Consider the following 21549-nt stretch of genomic DNA (forward strand, 5'->3'; position numbering starts at 1 on the left):
AATTAGTGAGTTAGAAAGATCATCCTTCAGTTCTCAAATAAGGGTAGCTTTGGGGATTAAAGAATGTAAAAACTCATTTCTCTTTCCATTTCTTTCCTCTTCCCAAAATGAGTTTTTGGGGGAGGGAGGAGTAGGGAACTGTTACATATAAATCTGGTTTATTTAATAAGTTCACCAGAACAGAATCTTAATGCCATTATAGTTAAGGCTCCCAAGTATTGGGCCAAGTACATACTTGGTTCTGGATTTGAGGCTCCAGATTTCCCAACTTCTTAGAGCAGCTTTGCATTGATGTGGAAATAGGGTGAAGTCACTTAACTCTGAAAACTGTGTGCTGAGAAATGGGTTTGGCAAGAATGAGCTGCTGACAATCTTGCTGTTCCGTTTTGTCCCCTATTGGTTCCTGTATTTTCCCTTTGAAATCGTCGTTTTTAACCTAGTAACCTTGCACAGTACCCGAACCATTTCAAATTTTATTTGAGTTACTTAAATGTTATACTAAGAAACTGTTTTTAGTTGTACACACACACACATCGAGTTTCACAGATGTTAGATTTTTTTCCTCCCTTTTGACTGCAAAATAAATGAAAATTTTATGCATTCTGTTGGGATATTTTTTTAGTAGTATACAATGTATCACTTTACTGTGAATAATCCCTGAAGGTGATCAGTCCTAAATAAAGGGCTCTAATTACTCCTTGTGTTCCTCATACCCCCTTTCCCACCTCAACAGGTGCAGAATTGAAGACTCAAGTTCAGATCTGTCATTTGAAAAGGGACCTCACATAACCTGTTTTACCTTTATTATTGTTATAATTATATGCAGGCAGCCTGAGGCATTTGTAAAAATAGATTGTAAAGAAAAAAAAAGGCAAATTAGCATTAAATGTCAAATGAACGGTTTCTGGTACCTTTTACCATGGGTATGATGCTTTGGGAAGTCAACTTCTTGACTGTTGTAAGGTTTTGAAAGGATTATTCCACGAAAGAGATTTGGAAATAGTGTTTCTTAGCAGGTATACAGAAAAAAAAAAAATACACCTTCACATTCCTGATCTCACCTTAATTTTTTAAAGTGTGATTAGCAGTGTCAATAAGGTACCCAGCCACAATAGGATAAAAAAGTACATGTAAAGCTAATGTATCAGGTGGAGACCAATTTAATGTGTTTCTCTTTGAAGCAGAAATGGACAAAACATTAAGCACAATTAAGGATGTTGCTCCGAAGTGAAACAAACCAATTAATGTGGTCAGTGTAGAATGAACTCTGCCACACTGAGCCTCCTTTAAGTGCCTTGTCTTAATGGATGAATGGGAACAAGACATAAGGATTTAATTTTATGTTGTCCCCCACCACCAAACAGAGGTAAGGTTCCACAAAGTCACTGTCATTATCTATTTAAAAAGAAATAGGCCCTAGCCAGTTTGCTCAGTGGTTAGAGCATCGGCCCATGGACTGAAGGGTCCCAGGTTTGATTCCGGCCAAGGGAACGTACCTCAGTTGCAGGTTCGATCCCCCAGCCCAGGTCGGGGTGTGTGCAGGAGGCAACCAATTGATGTGTCTCTATCACATCGGTGTTTCTCTCCCTTCCACTCTCTGAAAAGCAATGGAAAAAATATCCTCAGTGAGGATTAAAAAAAAAAATAGGTTGCTTCTCAGAAGAGTTTTGTTTAAGCAAGGTAACTTGATTGAGGATACCTGTACTCCCAAACTTTACACAGGACAGAAAATACCATCTTAGAATAGTTTGGTACTGTTTGTTTTTAAGCGAGGGCTTTTTAAAGGAGGTGAATGTCAGAATCAACAAGTTAGGTGCTGGTCTCTGAGGGTGCTGGTAAATATCCAGGTTTCTTTATTCTCCCCCCTTACCCATTTCATTATTTAGATTGATTATAATAATATTAATGCTGAAGTAGCTTTGTTTTATTTAAGTTTTATATCCTGTTAAAATTTTTTTTAAAAAGCATTAATAGTTATGACTGAAAAGAGTTTCCTCTCCAACAGTATTATTTTCCCTCTTCCAGAATCTGTATTTTTGCCTTTACCAGGTTTATTTCAAGGGGGGAAATGAGTAGGTGTGTGATTCCAATAATACTAAAAGTTCATACTGTTTAAATATAATTATACCTTGACTACAAAATTTTAAGGTTATTTTTATTTACAAGTTTTGAAAAATGTACATTTTTTACATGGGTTACTTGTGCAGTTAGATTTAGAAGAGTGATAAACGCACACAAGGTGACAATGGAACATTTAGACAAAACATTTACAAGCCTTGTCCCACACTGCTACTTAAAGGTACTGTCTATTTAAACGTATAAATACTCAAAGATTGCAAACGTGGACTTGAAGGTTCTTAGAACACTGAAAGGGAAGAAGAAACTAAAGCATGCAGCATGAACTCAGGATTTGCGTGGAAAATAGTTTGCCACAGATATGCTCCTTTCATTAGGTTAATTAAAAGTTGAAAAACTGAGGGGAGATTAAAGATTAAAGGATCACCTACCTTCCCCACATTAAAAACATGAGTTTCCATTCCTCTGCTCCCACACCTCTTTAAAAAGCAAAACCCCAGAAGACTTCCAGTACAGTCGTCCCTAGGTATCCATCAGTACACGCACAACCACCAGAGGCTTAACTACCTAGTAAACATCAGCGACAACATACCACCACCCCCCCTGAATATTTTCAATTTGTGGTTGGTTAAATCTGTGAGTGTGGAACCTGTGGATACAGAAGGCCGACTGTAGCCTGAAACTTCACATGGGTGTGCCCAGTGACTCTCTTGCAAGGAGAGGATGTGTCAGTCACTACAATTGCTGAATTCCTTTGGCTGAGCCCTTTCACATTCTCCTTCCTACCGATAAAAACCACCTCGTAGCCCCACCAGCGTAGCTCAGCAGTTGAGCATCAACCTACGATCGAGGTTTGATTCCCGGTCAGGGCACATGCCCGGGTTGCAGGCTCTATCCCCAGCAGGAGGCAGCCGATCAATGACTCTAATCATTGATGTTTCTCTCTCTCTCCCTCTCCCTTTCTCTGAAATCAATAAAGACATGTTTGTTTTTCTAAAAAAAAAAAAATTCACCGTATAATTCATATTGGTTAGATCTTAGAAACATAGCATTTTTAACTTTCATCTCTCAAAATGGATGTCTATATGGACACTTCCCTGTTTTCTATAGGCCATATTCCAAACATTCCCTTCTAAGTCCAACATGAGTGTTTTAGCCAGGATGAAGCACTTCAGCAGTCATTTTGTTAAAAATCACATCCTGGTCATCAAGCCATCAAGCTATGACTTGTATAACAATTCATTTAAAACACTTGGTGTAAAGAACGGTAACAAAATACTGCCCCAGAGCTGGAGATGAGATGCAACAGAAAAGGAATGAAGCATTAGCAAGTTTTGCACGTAACCCAGGTACAGTACATTTGATCTCATAGAGGGTGTTTCTGATGCTCGAGAAGATAGAAGGGGTAGGAAAAGCTTGGCGAGGGAAGATGGAAACAGCAGAATAACTATTTTGCTTTTAATGAAGTAAATGTAATGACACTGAGGAACAGGAAGGTGACAAACATCAATATGTATGTTTCATATGCCCGGCCTCTTCTGCTGCTGCACCCGAGTCAACAATCACGCCAGCTCTGTTCTACTATCGCAGAAACACGTTTTTCATATTCCCGCTTGTTCTCCTGATACAGCTGAGCGGCCTGGCTGTTTGCTGGGCTATTGGGATTGGGCTCATCCAATAGAGACTAGAAAGACAATTTGTAAAAGGTCAGTTCCTAGATGCGACATACATATATATGTATGTATGTGTGTGTGTATATATATATTTAAGACAGCCAATTGAATTGTTCTAAATAACAGCTGAATTTACTCTCAGCATACTAATCTAGACTTACACTAATCTGCTAGTAGCTGGGCAAAAATATATGTATTCTGTTGGCTTAGGTCCTAATGACCTACTCTTTACCTTAAGTTATGACTTTCAAAAACAATTCAGTTGCTAATACAGATATATAAAAAAGCCCATAGTTAGTCACATGAAGGAAAAACTCACTTGTATTGATGTTAAAATGGAAGACACATCGTAAGTTGGACTCCAGCGGTTCTGAAGTATGTCCAGACATATACTACCGTCTGCATAGACTAAGGGCAGAGAAGTATGCGTGTTAAACATAACAAAACCATCATGATTTTAACAGCATAGTTAAGACAGAGATAGTCAAGAATACTTTGCTTCTGAGGTTTAACAAGATTTCCTAAGCTATTCCTTGGTTACTTTCCTAACGAGTCTTAAGCATTACTAGTGAAACAATCAGGATAGGAGAATGTCAAATGTAATCAGTATAAAACTGGGAGATACTTAGTGATCCTTCTGAAAAGAGTGCGCCATTATCCAGGAAACCGTAAACATTTTCTAATAGGGTCCCTAGCCATCCTGTGAGAAATTCATTCCATCAAATTTGTAAACTCTATCTCCTATATGAAATGACAATCCAATATCCTAGAAAATATTAACCTGGATAAAAGGCAAGTTGTTCTAGGCTTACTACTAGGGAAAAAAAGAAAATGTTAAGTTAGAATCACCTGTGGTGCTTTTCCCATATACTACTGTATACCTGGCCCTTGACCACAGAATCCGATGTCCAGTAGGTCTGGACTGGGGCTAGACCATCTATACTTGTTAAGTGTTCTATGGTAACTCTGATCTACACCCAAAGTTGAAAACTATTGTCTTAAACCAGGGGTAGGGAACCTTTTTTCTGCCAAGGGCCATTTGGATATTTATAACATAATTCGCGGGCCATACAAAATTATCAGCTTAAAAATTAGCTATGAAAAAAGCTCCTAGATTTATTGAATTTCGAGGCCCACCTGTGGTTGCCTTGGCAGGGCCAGACCAAATGATTTCGCTGGCGGTATATGGCCCACAGGCCAGACATTCCCCACCCCTGTCTTAAACACTAGTGAAAAAATTACAACACAAGACTACCCAATCTGGCCTAGCATTAAAAGGAAACCTCAAGAGCATCCTGATTTTTGTTTAATAAGTAAATGATAAAGATAATCAAAATCAGGAGACTCTCAGACTCCAAGCAAAGGCAAAGCAGCTCCCCTGCTTTCATTCTAGGATTATAGCTGAAGACGGCAACAGAGCACCATGAGCACGTTCAGTTTTCAGGAAACAGCAGGATGCCTAAATACTCAGGTACCACAGACAAATCCCTAGGAATGCAGAATACCTCCCTAACAAACGGTGCAGTGGTTTAAAATACTGTAGTAAAAGTGATACTTGCCATTTGGATGAAACATCTTAGAGACAAATCTAACCGTAGGTGGTTTATTTGGATATTCCTCAGTGAATTCTATTATAAGCTTAAATGTTCCTGTAGTTAGAAAAGACAAGTTTAAGAAAACATAGTTATCGCTTTGTTCAGTAGTATTTTGTTTTCAATGCTATGTTTTGTGACTTTTTTTTTAAGTGTTAAATGAAATAATGCAAAGATATAGGGAGACTGGCTAAAAGATACATCTCCAGGAATTGCTCTAAAAATGGACTGGCTGGTATTGCCCAGCCAGTGTGGCTCAGCGGTTGAGCAGAGACCCATGAACCAGGAGATTACAGTTTGATTCCGTCAAGGCACATGCCCAGGTTTCGGGCTCGATCCCCAGTAGGGGGTGTGCAGGAGGCAGCTGATCAATGACTCTCATCCGATCAATGACTCTTATCATTGATGCTTCTCTCTCTCTCCCTCTCCCTTCCTCTCTCTGAAATCAATAAAAACATGTTTTTAAAAAATGGACAAGTATTGTAAGAACCACCACGCAAAGGTGATTTGTTTTGTTTTGACATTATTTTCTGTCAAACTTAAAAACAGTCATCTTTAACTCAAAATTACTACCTGAACACTGTGCATTTTGAAGGCATCTTTAAAATGACAAGAAACTAGCCCCGCCAGGCGTGGCTCAGCGGTTGAGCGTCGACCTGGGATCCAGGCGATCAGGGTTCGATTCCTGGTCAGGGCACATGCCCAGGTTGTGGGCTCAATCAATGACTCTCTCATCATTGATGTTTCTACCTCTCTCTCCCCCTCTCCTTTCCTCTGTCTGAAATCAATGGAGATATATTTAAAATAAAATAAAATAAAATAAAATAAAATAAAATGACAAGAAACTAGAGCCAAAATTTGGCCTTCTTTCTTTAGAAAACTGGAAGACCTTAAAGGCCTGTTTGAATCAGCTGCCATATTAAGCTCTCCAGAGAGTTTAAGTAGACTGGAGAGAATGGGGTTAAAAGGGTTCAAAAAGCTAGAAACACAAATAATCAAATTATTTTTAAAATAGAAGGCAACAGGCATAAAAGTGTTCACTGGTTCCTTTTCATATATAATGGCAACTCTATAATGAAAATGTAATTGAATGTAAACCAGAAAAAAAGTCACAGTCCTTCTCAAAACCCTTGAGTATGATTCACAAAGTACTTCACTATAAAATCAACTCAATCATTCACACTAATGGAGGGAATTAATGGCAGAAATAATTTTAAAAGTGCATTAGATTACTTTCGTGTCTCCAGAAAATTTATCTTTCTAATGATGTTAGTTTAGGCCACTACTGAAAAGAATTTATTTTTCTTGAACATGTGTCAACTAAGATAGCAGGAGGCCCTAAAGCATACTAGGTTACAGACTTATAAGGAAAGGACAAACTAGATCTCATTCAAGACTTGTAGGATGATGAGATTGAGGAAATTATTTCCTTCAAAATGTTATTTTTAATTTGGTTTAATAAATTCAAGAAAACAGTTGGGCAACTATTTTTCCCTGACTGAAATCTCTTCAAGTAAACTTGTGGAATCAGTTACTATCTGGTATAAGGTGATGCATATTCTACTGTATTACTCAGGTACATGAAATAAATCACTTATTCTATCTAATACAATAGGTCACACTTCAGATAAGAATGTAATTCGTTACTGATTCCTTCAGAGTAGGCAATTTATTTTCTTCTGGCTTCCATCAATAGGTTTATTACCACTTAAGTAAGAAAAGACTACAATCGTTCAACTGCTAATTGTTTCAAAGAATAGTACCAACAAGTTTAGTTTCTACCAGCAAGCTCATAGGAAACAACTTGCTAACAAAGTTGCCCTTCGTATGAACATATCACAAGGTTTCAGACTAATTTAAAATGCAACAAATAGAGACATACCCAAAAGGCTGCTGCTCCCTAAGAACAGAGTAAAATATTCTGGACTGGACAAACATGCTCTAGTCCATCAGAACATACTTCACAGTTATCACCACCTGGACATAAATCTCCCTCTTTTTGAGGAAGAAAGCATATTCTTCCTTTTCAGTACTACTGATGTTATAATATGCAAGAAAAAGTGGGTATCAGCGTTAGAGTTCAAAACTTTGAGCTGCTGTACGTATCTCAAGTGTAAACACATTTGGCTCGATGCTGAAATCTGATTTAATTACAGGTGAGAGATTTATCATTAAGGAATTGCTCTAAAATTGGGCAGATTTCATAGCACATGGCACTCTCAGGTACTTTAAATTAAAACAACCATTAAATATAATACCTAAATGTAGTAAAGCAACACACAAGGAGGCATAAGTGGAACTCTGCAGTCACACAGACCTAGGCTCAAATCCTGGCTTTGCTACTTACTAGTTGTGAAACCTGGGGAAGCCACTCAACCTGGCTAAACCTCAAGTTCCTCATCTGTAAAATGGAGTTAATGATAGTACCCACCACATAACATTGTTGTAAAGTTTACATGAGGGAAATATGCAGTGACACAAAATAAGTGCTTTATAAATAATAGTAATTCTAAACTTCAAAACCCAAACTTCACTATTAGTACGAAATATACAATTAATGGATTCAAATATTAAATAGTACTTTATTTCTGAACTACATCAAACACTCACAGTTAAATGCCAGTTGAGTACCTATGTTGGTGGCTCTCAAAACCCTTGACTTGAGCTTTCTGTCCAATACTTGCCCAGAAGTTCAACAAGGTGCTTACCTAGCTAGCTACCCAAGAGTCAAGCCTCTTAAAGCAGTTCATTTAATATCTTGTCTACCTGTTTATGTCTACCTGAATATAAATTAGGACTTACCCAGATCTTATTCAAAGTATGTATTTAAAAGGGGATATTTCATATTTCTAGCCACATTAAACGATCAGAACCTCTTTAGTATAACCCCCAGTGCAGTTTTTGAGATGCAAAACAAATGTTAAAGAAATTAAAAATCCTAGAACTAATATTACACAATTGAGGCTAGAGCTTATCCTCTGAATATTTAGATGGCGAGGCTTTAAAATAACTGAAAACTTAAACCTGTGCTGACTTGGTTCAAGTCCCTGAGGAGGCCAAAATATTGTAAGGAAAGTATCAATTAGTCCATCCATACATAGGAACCAGGAAAACTACATAAATGTATTAAATGACTGGTGTATGGCAATAGGGAGTGATATGGTTAAACTAACAAGTTTATGTTCTGCTAAAGACATTCACAAATTCAAAATTTTGAAAATATTGTGTTGGCCAAAGAAAACACCTCTGTAGACATTTTCTGCCATTTTGCCATTAGATTGTGACCCCTGAAAAGAAAGCAAAGTAAAAAAAGATAAAGAACTTATGGACACAGAAAACAGTGTAGTGATTGCAGGGGGAGGGTGGTGGGTGGAGGTAGGAGAGGGGATGGGGGGGATAAATGGTGATGGAAAAAATAAAATAAAGAGAAAAAAAGAAAAGTACATGTACTTAAAACATTTTTTGATGACTAAAAATTCAAATTTTTAAGATAACACCCAAATACTCTATCATAGGATTTATTTACCTTAAAAACATTCTTAGTTGCTTTTAAGTCATTCATTTTTTTAAAAAAAATCTTACACACAAATTCTTAAGAATACATCTATTATGAAAAGCAAATACTAGTATCTTCCTGTGTCTATTAACAATTTTTAGATAATGTGGAGAATGCTTTATTCCAGAGCGTTTGTATTCAGCATCTCCCCCCCCCCCCCCAAATACTCTGATGAGGAAGCAGTGTCCCCTCAGTGCTCTGGTAGTGTAAGTTCTTGGAAACATTTTTCTCTTACTTCAAGTGTGTGAAGTTAAATCAGAGTTGTTTTTCTCAAGATTTCATCTATATAACTAGGGCCTGGCTATTCCAGAAACTTCCATTACCAATGGTTTACCAGGAAGCAGCAAAAATAGTTTTGGGACTGTTAATCTATAGAATACATTGGAAACAGAGCAAAATCAACCATGCCACTTGTCCCTAATCAGTCTTTTCCAGTAAATTCCCTAATCATAAAGGAGGGGTTTTAACAAATGGTCACATTTTTTGTAGCCATAGTCAGTGTTCTAGACACTGAGGAAACATTCTTGGATAGCAGACTGTTCAATAGAATGAATCAGAAAAGAGTCCTGTCATTTAGTCTGAGTAATTCCTTTCAGTAATGCCAGGATGGAGATACACATCATCAAAAACAGAGTCATTAATGTCAAGAGGGAAAGTCCAGGTAGATAATGGATTCCATAAGTACCTTTTCAATTCATAGCACTTAAAACAAGAGAAAGGACCCTTGAAATATTTAAGTAGCCAACCCCCAGCAAAGTGATGTACTATTAATAAAGCTGTGCCCAGCATAAAGAAGTCTAGGTGAAATCAGGAGGGGGAAAAAAGAAACCAATGAAAACAGAGCCTGCTAAAGCTAAAGCAAATACACAGCTAATCTGCACATAAAGCTTAGGTAGGAAGAACTAGCACCAATGCAGTAGAGCAAAATTAAGTCTTGCTGTGGATCAGTTCAAATGATTTACTGCACCAAAGTAGCGTGCCTTTAGGATCCCTCTCTCCTGCTGTCATTTCTTTTCATTGCAGCACCGAAGAGCACTGATATTTACCCAAGGAATGAAGGTAGACAGTAAGCTAAAAGTTTTCAGGTGACTCTCTGTAGCCTCCTAGGGGAATCTGAGTATTTGAGACAAATTATAGAATTGGTTGATCTTGACCTACCTTGTGGACTAGTAGCACCAAAAAGTGATCCAAACTGTCAGCATAAGTATGTACTCAGAAGCTTGCAACGTTTTTGTTCCTACCTTCAAACTGAGTTGTGTGTGTGTGTGTGTGAGAGAGAGAGAGAGAGAGAGACAGAGAGAGAGAGAGAGAGAGAATCAAATGCTACATGACTAAAGGAAGGTAAGTCATTGAGAAAGAATAAGAGAAAGATCCTTTTCTTTTTAAAAATACGTCAAATATTAAAGATGTCAAACAGTAGTTCAAACACTTTTAATCATCTTTCAAATGAATTAAACTTTCAAAAAACTACACACACAACTGAGTGCACATAAAACTATATCACTGTCAATTTCCAATTTGTGATATTGTAATGTAGTCATTCAAAATGTTACCAATGAAGGGGGTGGGGAAGTGTGTGAAGGAAACATAATCTGTCTGTATTATTTATTACAACTGCACATGAATCTGTATTTACCTCAAAATGGAAAGTTTTTTTTAAAAAATCTTTAAAAAGAATTAATATGTGTGTTTTTTAAAGTCAAATTTAAATCTTTGAAAACTCATTTAAAAATAAGAAGCAATATTACACTCAAACTGGGCATTAAAAAACATTTTAGAGCAAGCAGTGAAGCTGTCAGGCATTCAATGCCAGATTGTAGAAACCAGATAGTTGTGTTTAAGAGATGTTTGCATCCATTCAACATCCAAGAAACATATTAAGCACCTGCTGTACACAGTTCCTGCCTTGTGGTAGAAAGCTAACCAGATGGTCTCTGGGGGTCTCTAAGTCTACCGGCAAGTGGTTGGGTTGATACCAGCTCAGTATCTTGATGGGGGGCTGAATTTGGCAGATCACAGCGCCGACCTCAAGAGTGTTTAACATAGGTGCTGTGAAGCTCCTTTAAAAAAGTGACTTCCTTACTGAGGTTTTTCTTATAGAAGCAAACCAGAAAAACGGTGAATTCTAGTGAAGGAGACAATAGCCAGAACAACCTGCTACATACTGGATTCCACTCAGGCCTTTAGTAGGCAGAGGCTAGGGAGAAGCGGGTTCCTAAGAGGCACTTCCAAGGAGGACTAGGAACCCTTTCCCCAGATGATGAGGCTCCTGAAAGGTGTGTGTAAAGAAATTCTCTTACCATCCTCAAACGGGGTCCCTTCGGGCCTGAAATACAGAGAAAAACAGTCAGTTCCCGCTTCAGGGGTTCCTCACTCCCTGGTTCATTTTACGAGATGGCTATTCCGGGCTCTGCCAAGTCCTGTCAGCTCCACCTCCGGTAAAGCCCGGGTTCCCGGGTTGGATAATTCACTCCGAATAGGTGTTTCGGGCTCAGAAACCGAGTGCAGGCCGCCGAGCCTAACCGCCGCCACTCCCCGCCCCGCCCCCCTGAGAACCCCAAACGGTTCCCCCGGCAGCGGGAAGCGAGCTAATCGAGGCACAGGCTCCGGAGAGGCGCCTAGGCCCGGCCAGACCCCAACACTGTCCCTCTCCCACTCCGCTTTCGTCAGGGGCCGGTCCCAGGGAGCCAAGAAGAGCCACCTAGCATCTCCCATGGGTCGCCAACGCCCGGAACGCAGACTCACCCAAAAATGACCGCGTTCCACACCATTATGTTGTTCTCGGACGGAGCCCCACTGACTCCGGCGGGAGGATCCTCCTGTAACCTTTAGAGAAACACACAGGGGCGCCGTTAGCGGGCCGCCCCCCCGCCCCAGGGCCGCCCCGGGACCCGCCCTGATCCCGCTGCCAGCCCCCGGCCGCCGCCGTCCCTGTCGGTTACCTCTTGAAGTCCCGCATGAGGCGCCGCCGAGCCGGGGTAGACATGTCTCGAGCGGGGTCAGGGCTGGGGCATACACCGGGATCGCGGCTCCCCGCCGAGGGTAAGGAGGCCGACGCGGCTGAGGGAGCCGGGGAAGCCGGGGAGGAAGCGCCCAGAGGCACCGCACTGCCCCTACGGAGTCGAGGGTCGGTCTGGCGCCGGCTAAGCACCACCCCAGAGTAGACAGGGGCTGAACCAACCTGGAAGGAGGGGGGGGGGGGGACGTTGAACGCTGAGGGCCGGACAGGCTGTACCAATACCGGGGGGGGGGGAGCGAGGAAAGTTGCTTAGGTCATTAAAGCCCAGCCCAAGCCACGCGGGCCCAGGCAGTCGGAAGCTGGGACCGAAGGCTGCAGTTCACCGGGATCGGGTGGCGGCATGGGCTCCATCCCCACCTGTCAAGTCTAAGAGAATCCTGGGAAGCTTTTTCTTCGTGGTTTTTTTTTTTTTCTTTCTTTTTCTTTTTCTTTTTCTTTTTCTTTCCTTCTTTCTTTTTATAAAGACCAGATCACTTAAAGTGCGCCGGGTGGCTGGGGGGAGGACTGGGCGGAGCCAGCTCCAAAGGTCCTCGGAAAGCGGGAACAATGCCTGCACATCCTCTGGGGACACAGGACACTGGGCAGGGGCTGCGTGTGACCCGTGAACAAGAGGAAATCGGCCTCCACTATGACAGGGCGCTGTGGGTCCCTTTTCTGTGGGATGAATGGGATGGGTTTGGGTCCCAACACTTAGGCCAAGGATCACCCCAAAGCAGAATGAGGTGCTGGTGTGTGTCCTGGAGAAAACGAATGAGAGCTTTAAGGCAAGAGTGAGGTTTCAGCTCTGGGCACTCACAATTTGGTTCTGGAACCACATTTTCCCTGGGCAGTTCAACGAGCCAAGCGGCTGCTCTATGTTCAGGAGAATCCAAGGCCTGAGAATGTCCGGCTGCGGAGACCTGCGAGGGCAGCGGGCCTGGACTAATGGTGATGGGAAGATGCGTGAAAAAGCTGCAGGTTGCAGGGAAGAGTCACAGGATGCGGACCTGCAAAAGCAGTAACAGTTTTAAAGAAAACATTTTAAAGGTCAACCCCAAATAACTTAGAAGGTAGGCAAAATACTCATTTAGGAATTTGTGAGGCCCTGGCCGGGTAGCTCAGTAGGTTAGAGCGTCGTCCCCATATGCTAACGTTGCCTGTTCAATCTCCTGTCGGGGCACATACAAGAAGCAACTAATGAATGCATAAATGAGTGGAATGACAAATCGATGTTTCTTCTCTCTCTCCCTTCGCCCCTTTCAAATCAATACATATAAACACTTTTTTTAAAAATTTTTATTTTAAAAGAATGTTTTAAAATATGAGAAAATTAGGCCTGGGTTAGGTCCTGGAGAGTTTTGAATGCCAAACTAATGGATTTCTTGGAAAGCGGATGAGCAGAGAAGTGACTTGATTACAATTGTGCTAATCAAAGATTGGCCCCAGGAGAACAGCTAGGACATTCATGAAGCATTCTAGGTAAGAGATACTGAAAAGGCAGTGACAATAAAAATGGAAAGGAGGGGAAGAATGGAAAGGACATGGCACCAGAGTGACTTGGGGAAAGACAGAGGGAGAGTCAACAATGGCTGCAGTTCTAAGCCCAAAGGCAACTGGAGGTTTGAAGGTGCCACAAACACAATTTGAAAATAGACGGGGGGAGGGGTACTTTTGGGAGAGGGAATTTGGGGACTTACTGAATTCATGGGAATGATGAGACATACACATGAAGATATCCACGAGATATCAGATGTGCAGAGATTTGTTTCTAACATGGGAAGTACTTGACAATGGTAGTAATTCGAGCTGCTACTTAACAACAGGTACCTTTCATGCCAAGGATTTATATCTCCCATTAACTCCAAAATATCAGTTAAGGCAAGTCTCCCCATAACCTCACATTGTATCTGTGGTGTGAAGGAGATATAAAAATAAATTTTAAAATCCTCTCCCTCTCATCTAGAAACTTGGACTAATACACACATATGAAATCAACAAAAGCAAGATCTACAAAAGCAAATGCATTCGTTTCCTACTGCTGCTTAACAAATTACCACAAGCTGTTGGCCAAGTTCAGTTCTTTGCAGCTAGAAAACTAAGGCCTCCATTTTCTCACTGCCTGCCAGCCAAGGACCATTCTCAGCTCCTAGAGGTCTCCCACATTGCTTGCCATGTGGCCTATTCCATCTTCAAAGTCAACAGAGAATTTTTCTCCCATCAAATCTCTCACACTCTGAATGTCTTTCTTCAGAAAGAGCCCAGTTCACTTTAAAGGTTTATCTGATTAGGTCAGGCTCACCCCGGATAAGCTCCTCTCTTAAAATGATCTGAGCCTGGCTGGCGTGGCTCAGTGGTTGAGTGTCGGCTTATAAACCAGGAGGTCACCGTTGGATTCCTGGTCAGGGCACATGCCCGGAGTTGTGGGCTCAGTCCCCAGTGGAGGTGTGCAGGAGGCGGCCGATCAATGACTCTCTCACCATTGATGTTTCTATTTCTCTCTCCCTCTCCCTTCCTCTCTCTGAAATCAATAGAAAAATTTAAATCATCTGATTTGGGGTCTTAATTACATCTGCAAAATTCCTTCACAGGAGAGTCTAGATTAGTGCCTGATTGAGTAACCGAAAGAAGGTGTGTGTACATTAATAGCCAGGAATCTTGAAGGAGAGGGTGGCATTGGAGAATTCTGCCTACCTGAGGAGCAGCAGGATACATAGCAGAAGCATGTGAATCCACAAATGATGAGGGACTGCACAGCAGGGGACGCATGGTTTTGCTGTGGTTAGAACAAGCTCCCTGGAATAGATCTATTTCAACTTTATTTCAAAAGAGATGAAAGCAGCGCTTGGGAGAGGAGTCAAGTAGTTTCTACGAGGGCCCCAGCATGAACGAGGACATGGAGCTAAATCATGTTCTGAGGATAGTGGGCAGATTAACCTTTAAAAGACGGCATTTAAAAGACAGCATCATACAAACTCCATATATTTTCCAGGATCAACTGTACAAATAATGGTTTCTTTCCTTTTGCCTGTAAAAAAGAACGGATATGCTCAGGTTCCTGAGTATTTAACATGGCTAACAGAGAATGGGGAAGCCTCTGCTTGGAAAAGTCAGGGCAACGGAAGTTGGTTAAATGGCCTCAAATGCAAGGATGAGGAATTTAGGCCTGATAGGCAGCTTTCATAGGTGTCTGAGCCTAAAAGAGACGTGTTGAAAACCTCCTGCTGAGAAGTTGGCATATCGTGTACGAGAGAGTAGGAAAGAGACTGGCAAGCTCCTGACACTGGATATAAATGTCTGAAAGTTATCAAAGCCTAGAGATGTATTTGAGTTTGTTGTGGGCTTGTCTGTTTTCTGAACTCCCTTTGCTCTTCCTTCCAAGAAAACTCAGGAGCATGAACCAAAGCAGTTAGGAAGCCCCATGGCAGCAGGGAATGGGGACAGTACCCTGACTGCACAGTGCAGTTGCACTGTGGGAACACAGAGCCCCCCATTCCTCATCAGAAGCACGGTTGTCATAGCAAAGAGGCAACACAGCAGAGTATTCTCCAGCACAGATGATCGTCAGGCTAGAACACACCAACGACGGCAGAGTTGGCCAAGCAGTCCTTCCACCTCCTTCCCACCTCTGCATCTTGAAGAAATAACCTCTTCAAAGCCAAGTGTCCCTCTTGCCTCAAAGCAGGGATCAGAAACCAGAAATCCTTTTCAGTTTAAAGTGTGCTGGCAATGCAGCTTCAGGGACGATAAATACTATTCCAAAATGTCCATAGGCAAGGATTTGAGAATGTTCCTCAAAGGAGGACTGTGAAATATGGGAGTATATGACCAGGGAAATTGTAGAAGTTCATTTATGCAGCTTTCAAAATGCAGACTAGACTGTGATTTTGCTGAACTATTTTGGGTTGGAAGGGCAGACCGGATAAACCACCATTTCCTGCCTAGGAGGCTGTGAGTTTGTATTTCTGTTAGCCAGCGAAGGCAAGGAATTTTATTTGCCTCTAGTTTTCACTTCTGTTGATAAAACGTAGTACAAATGGCAACCAAGAAAACAGAAAATGAAACACAAGGTCTGCCTCGACTCCAATAATCTCAGAAGACAAGTCAAGGAAATCACATAGGAAACAAGTTGTCACAGTGTGGCTTTTGGCAATGAAAGTAGTAATATGGCCCTAGCCGGTGTGTCTCAGTTGGTTGAGAGTTGCCTGGCGCACCAAAAGGTCACAGGGTTCCATTCCTGGTCAGGGCACATGCCTGGGTTTCAGGCTCGATCCCCAGTAGGGGGCGTGCAGGAGGCAGCCAATCAGTGTTTCTCTCACATCAATGTTTCTCTCTCCCCCTCTCCTTTTCTCTCTCTCTCTAAAAAAAAAAAAAAAAATCAATAAAAACATTTTAAAAATTAGTACTATGTGATTCATTTATAGCCCCTAGGACATAGGGAGAGAAAGGGAGAGAGAGCAGAGAGAGAGATAGAGAGAGGAGGGAGAGGGAGGGGAGGGGAAGGAAGGGGAGTGGAGGAGTGAGAGGAGAAAGAAAAGGTGAAGCTTAGTGGAATGGGGAAGTTGGGGCATGAACATAGGATTTTACTACCAGCTGAATTGTTGAATCAAGAGAAACAAAGGCTGGTATGGTAGCCTGAATAATGCTCCCCTTCCCCTCCTCAAGACCTCCATATCCTAATCTCTGGAACCTGTGAATACATTACCTTAAATTGGCAAAACGGACTTTGGAGATGTGGTTAAATTTAAGAATCTTGAGATGGGGAGATTATCCAGGATTAAATATGGTAGGCCTGATGTAATCATGTGGGTCCTCATAAGAGGGAAGGAGGAGTCCAAATTCAGAGAGGAGGCCATGTGAGGATGGAAGCGGAGACTGGAGTGATACAGCCACCATCTGAGGAGCCCAGGGATGGGGGCAGCCTCTAGAAGCTGGAAGAGGCAAAGAATGGACTCTCCCCTGGAGGCTCTAGGAGCAACCAGCCCTGCTAACATCTTGACTTTGGACCAGCAAGATTGATTTTGGACTGCTGATCTCCAGAATTGTGAGATAATACATTTATGTTTCTTAAGCCACTAGGTAGTTTGTTACAGTAGCAATAGGAAACTACTACACATGGCTACAGTGTTGCACATGGGAATTCAATCAAACCAGCTACATCCACCGAATCAAGCCTGCCATCTTTTTCCCTACAGCCTGCAAGCTATATTTTTAAATGGTGGGAAATGATCAAAAGAAGAAGAATATGTAATAATATGTCATGACACATAAAGACAATATGATATTTAAATTTCAATGACTGCTTTTGTGCTACAATGGCAGGGTTGAGTAGCTGTGACAGAGACCGCATGTGGTCCTCTCATCACTTCACACTCTTGGTTGGTCCACTACAAATCCCAGTGATGCAGTTAAAATTCAACAGCGTTTTGAGTGTCACGCATATCACCATATTGTGGCATTTAAAAAAATTAAAAGTGCATGCCTATCATGTCAAAACAAGAAAATAAAAGTGGATTTTGAATATCATGCTTTTAAGTGTAGATTACTTGGTTATCCAATTAGATGTCAAAGCACCTTGTTTATTAAACAGTGATACTGTAGCATTGCTCAAAGAATACAATATACATGGACATTACCAAACTGAGCGCTCATTGCAATGTTCCCAGCTCACAGGAGAGCAATGGCTAGAAAAATTAGAAAGCTTAAAATGGAATGAATATCTTATCATAGCAGAATTCTTCACAAAAATAAAACATGAAAATGCGGCTGTGGCCAAAGTGAGTTTCTGAGTGGCTCATTTCTTAGCCAAGGAAGGAAAGCCGTTTACTGATGGTCAGTTAATTAAATTGTGTTTGACTGCAGAAGCCAAAGAAATGTGTCCAAGGAAAATAAACTTTTTAAAGACTATTAGCCTTTCAACAAGAACAGTGGCTCAAAGAGTTAAGGACATTGGAAGAGATATCAATAGAAATGAAAAACAAACAAACAGGGCAGCCCAGCCAGTGTGGCTCAGTGGTTGAACGTCAACCTAGGTCACCAGTTCGATTCCTGGTCAGGGCACATGCCCAAGTTTCAGGGGTCGATCCCCAGTGAGGGACGTGCAGGAGGCAGAGATCAACAAGGCGTCTCTCTCATCAATGTTTTTATCTCTCTATTTCTTTCCCTTCCTCTCTCTCTAAAAATCAATAAAGACATATTCTAAAAAAAAAAAACATTAAAAAAAACACATTTAAAAACAAAACAAAAACAGGGCAGCCCTGCCCGGTTAGCTCAGTTAGTATCGTCCTGATACACCAAGGTCGAGGGTTCAATCCCCGGTCAGGGCACAGACAAGAAACAACCGATGATGCATAAATAAGCGGAACAACAAATCGATGTCTCTCTCTCTCTCCTCCCCCCTCAAATCAATATAAATAAATAAATAAATAAATAAATAAATAAACAAACAGAGCAAGTGGTTTTCCTTGGCTCTTGATGAGTTCACAGATGTTTCCAATACTGTTCAGCTGTTTACTCAGAATCAACGCTGAGTTTAGAGGGATGGAAGAATTGGCCTGCATGGGTAGTCTGTGTGGGACAACTGCAAATTAGAATATTTCCAAAGAAGTCAAGAGAACCCTAGTTCAGTACAACCTGAAGCAGAATCTGCTAACACGCGTTCCAAATCTGTGCGGAGCAGAGAAGGGCTTAGTTGGACAAATGAACACAGCTTGAGAAAATGTAAGTTGTTTAAATGCCATCCATGGTTATTCTATTCCTCTAGCTTTTCCTCTAGACTTGATCATTTTAATGAGTTTACCTTACGATTACAAGGCAAAACACTGCTTATATGTGAAACTTATTCTGCAGTAAATTCATTTCAATGACAACTAACATTGTTTGTATCAAAAGTAATGTCAAGTTATTTTAATCACTTCCTGTGCTCTAAAAAATTGAAACAAAAATAAAGATTTGTATGCCCACACAAATTTGCAGTAGACATCTTTTCTGAGTTCAAACTACAGTTCCAGTCGCATTTTTCAGACCTTGATGCAAAGTGCAAAGGAAATTTCTATATTTCAAAATTAATTTGTGCATTTGAGGAGCTTCCACCTAAATTTCCATTGGAAGTGCGTACTCTGTAATGTAATGACAGGCTAGAAGGCAAATACTAAGAGAAGAATCTAATTGAATTTCCTAAATGCCTCCTAAGAAATGAAATGCTCAATTAAAATCAGTTGCTGTGGGTGGATATCAGTATTTGGAAGCATTTATCTGTGTTAAAATTTTTTTAAAGATGAAATACACAAACTCTCATTACAGATAAGTATTAACAGAGGAATATTTGCAAATGATTTTTAAATATTATTCAAGACCTTTATTAACAGGTGCATGCAATTTGTTGACTCTTTTGGAAAATCAAGTTGTAAACTTTTATTAGAAAGTAAAAATGAGGCCCAACCGGGCGTGGCTCAGTAGTTGAGTGTCGACCTAAGATCTAGGCGATCAGGGTTTGATTCCCGGTCAGGGCACATGCCCGGGTTGTGGGCTCGATCAATGACTCTCTCATCATTGATGTCTCTCCTCTCTCTCTCTCTTTCTCTCTCTCTCTCCCTTTCCTTTCCTCTCTCTGGAATCAATAAAGATATATTTAAAAAAAAATAAAAACCTTTAAAGGTATATTGAGATTGAAGCCAATTTTGATGATAGGGAACACTCACTTTGAAATGTTATCCCTCTCCATCAAAGAATGTCATTCTGCTCATTAGTAGACCTGTATTACAAAACCCAATTATTATATTTTTAATTCCATCAATGAAACATTTGTGAAAATTTGTTTTCTCTCTTGTTATACAAGCACCTAAATTCTTGATTTTACCTCTTGGCTCTCAAAGCCTAAAACATTTACTCTCTAGCCCGTTACAGAAGAAGTTACAGAGGAAGTTTACCCACTATTGGGTTACGGAAGAAGTTTACCCACCATTGCACTAGACCAAGCCACACGAGGGGTGATATTATTTATAATTGATCACTATACAACCAGTATATAGCACAGTGCCTAACACACAGTAGAAGATCAATAAATACTGAATAACATAGAATCATAGTGATGACATTGGACTAAGACCTAGGAGCAAACACTGATTCTTTAAGACTTGCATTGATATTTCTTTTATACTTTATTTAACTCATGTTTGTTTGAAGGCTAGCAGATCACTTTAAATCCCATTGGTTTACATCTTGTTTTCTTGAAGACTACACTTCTTCCAGCCAACCTGTCAATTTTCTAGTCATAAGCTCCTGCTATCTTCAGTAAATTCTGTTAAAAACCCACTGTTTTGGTGTCATCACTTGGGTTATTGAAGTTATTTGATGTAAAACTGTCTCAATGTCCTTATTCTGGATGGCTGCAGGATCCTGTCCTCCACAAAAAGCATTCTGGGAGAGTTTCTAGGTTGGGGAAAGGAAGGGTGGAAGATGTTCTCTTATATCTGTGGCAAACAGGATCATTAAGATGCGTCTATTTGCAAATCATTCGTATGATTAGGGTTCAGTATTCAGAATATATAACAACTCATACAATTCAACAATAAAATGACAAATAACCCAATTAAAAATGGGCAAAGGGTTTGAATAGACATTTCTCCAAAGAAGATACATAAATGACCAGTACATGTAAAAAGGTACTCAATATCATTAGCCTTCAGGGAAAGGGAAATCAAAACCACAGTGAGATACCACTTCACACCTACCTGGATAGCCATGATAAAAAAGACAGACAAAAATAATCACTGGTGAGGACGTGAAGAAATCAGAAGCCCTTCCCCTACTTGGATTCCTGGTGGGAACGGTAAAGCCAGTTTGGAAAACACTCTTGGCAGTTCCTCAAAAGGTTAAACATCAAGTTACTATATGACCCAACAATTCCACTCCTATACACCAAAGAGAAGTAAAAATATATGTCCTCACAAAAACTTGTACACCAATGTTCAAGTAGCATTAGTCATTATATCCAAAAAGTAGAAACAACCCATATGTCCATCAACTGATGAATGAACAAAATATATTATTCAGCTATAAAAAAGAATGAAGTTCCTTTTTACTGATTCACACTACATGGATGCATTATGTTAAGTGAAAGAAGCCAGACACCAACAACCACATATCGTATTATTTCATTCATATGAAATGTCCAGAAGAGGCAAATCCATAGAGACAGAAAGTAAATTAGGGGTTGCCAGGGTCTGGGAAAGAGGTGGGGAGTGACTAGTAACCACATAGGATTTTTTGAGGGGATGATGAAAATGTTCTGAAATGAGATAGTGGTGATGGTTGTACAACTTTGTGGACAAACTAAAAACCCACTGAATTATACATTTTAAAAGGGTGAATCTTATGTTATGTGAACTATATCTCAGGTTTAAAAAGATGTCTCTACTTCATCAGGTACTCAACCTGAATATAGCCATTAAAATCATAGAGGCACACCTAAAATCTGCATTATGCATATTGCAAAGCAGTTCCAGTTAACAGGCTAGGCAAAGGAGGATCTGGGCGACTGGGGACGCCCCCGGGCTTCTTAGCCTAATGAGACAGCCCGGAAGCTCACGTGACTACCAGTGACACGTGATCGGCGTCAGTATAGGGAGAAGGCTCAAGGAGCGTTTGTGACGTCAT

At 40.7% G+C, this 21549-nt stretch overlaps 1 protein-coding gene across 1 annotated transcript; it reads right to left on the minus strand.

Annotated features, from left to right (window-relative positions):
* Positions 1-2138: 2138 nt before the first annotated feature.
* UBE2A (ubiquitin conjugating enzyme E2 A) lies at positions 2139-11991 on the minus strand. The gene is made up of 6 exons (XM_087813575.1): positions 11840-11991; positions 11643-11723; positions 11198-11223; positions 5309-5398; positions 4069-4157; positions 2139-3760 (listed from the first exon to the last, which is right to left on the minus strand). The coding sequence occupies exons 1-6, from the start codon at positions 11881-11883 to the stop codon at positions 3632-3634; spliced, it is 459 nt and encodes a 152-aa protein (XP_087669701.1). The 5' UTR covers positions 11884-11991; the 3' UTR covers positions 2139-3631.
* Positions 11992-21549: the final 9558 nt, after the last annotated feature.

The sequence above is a fragment of the Miniopterus natalensis genome, chromosome X (genome assembly GCF_054644295.1).
Source record: "Miniopterus natalensis isolate mMinNat1 chromosome X, mMinNat1.hap1, whole genome shotgun sequence".
Taxonomy (NCBI): Eukaryota; Metazoa; Chordata; class Mammalia; order Chiroptera; family Miniopteridae; genus Miniopterus; species Miniopterus natalensis.

Coding starts and splice junctions, on each gene's coding strand:
- UBE2A (XM_087813575.1), bottom strand. CDS start 11,883: ATGTCTACCCCGGCTCGGCGGCGCCTCATGCGGGACTTCAAGAG. Junction 5,399..11,197: donor AGGGACCCCGTTTGAGGATG/GTAAGAGAATTT, acceptor TTCTAACTACAG/GAACATTTAAGCTTATAATA. Junction 4,158..5,308: donor TAAGATGTTTCATCCAAATG/GCAAGTATCACT, acceptor CTCTGCCCTTAG/TCTATGCAGACGGTAGTATA.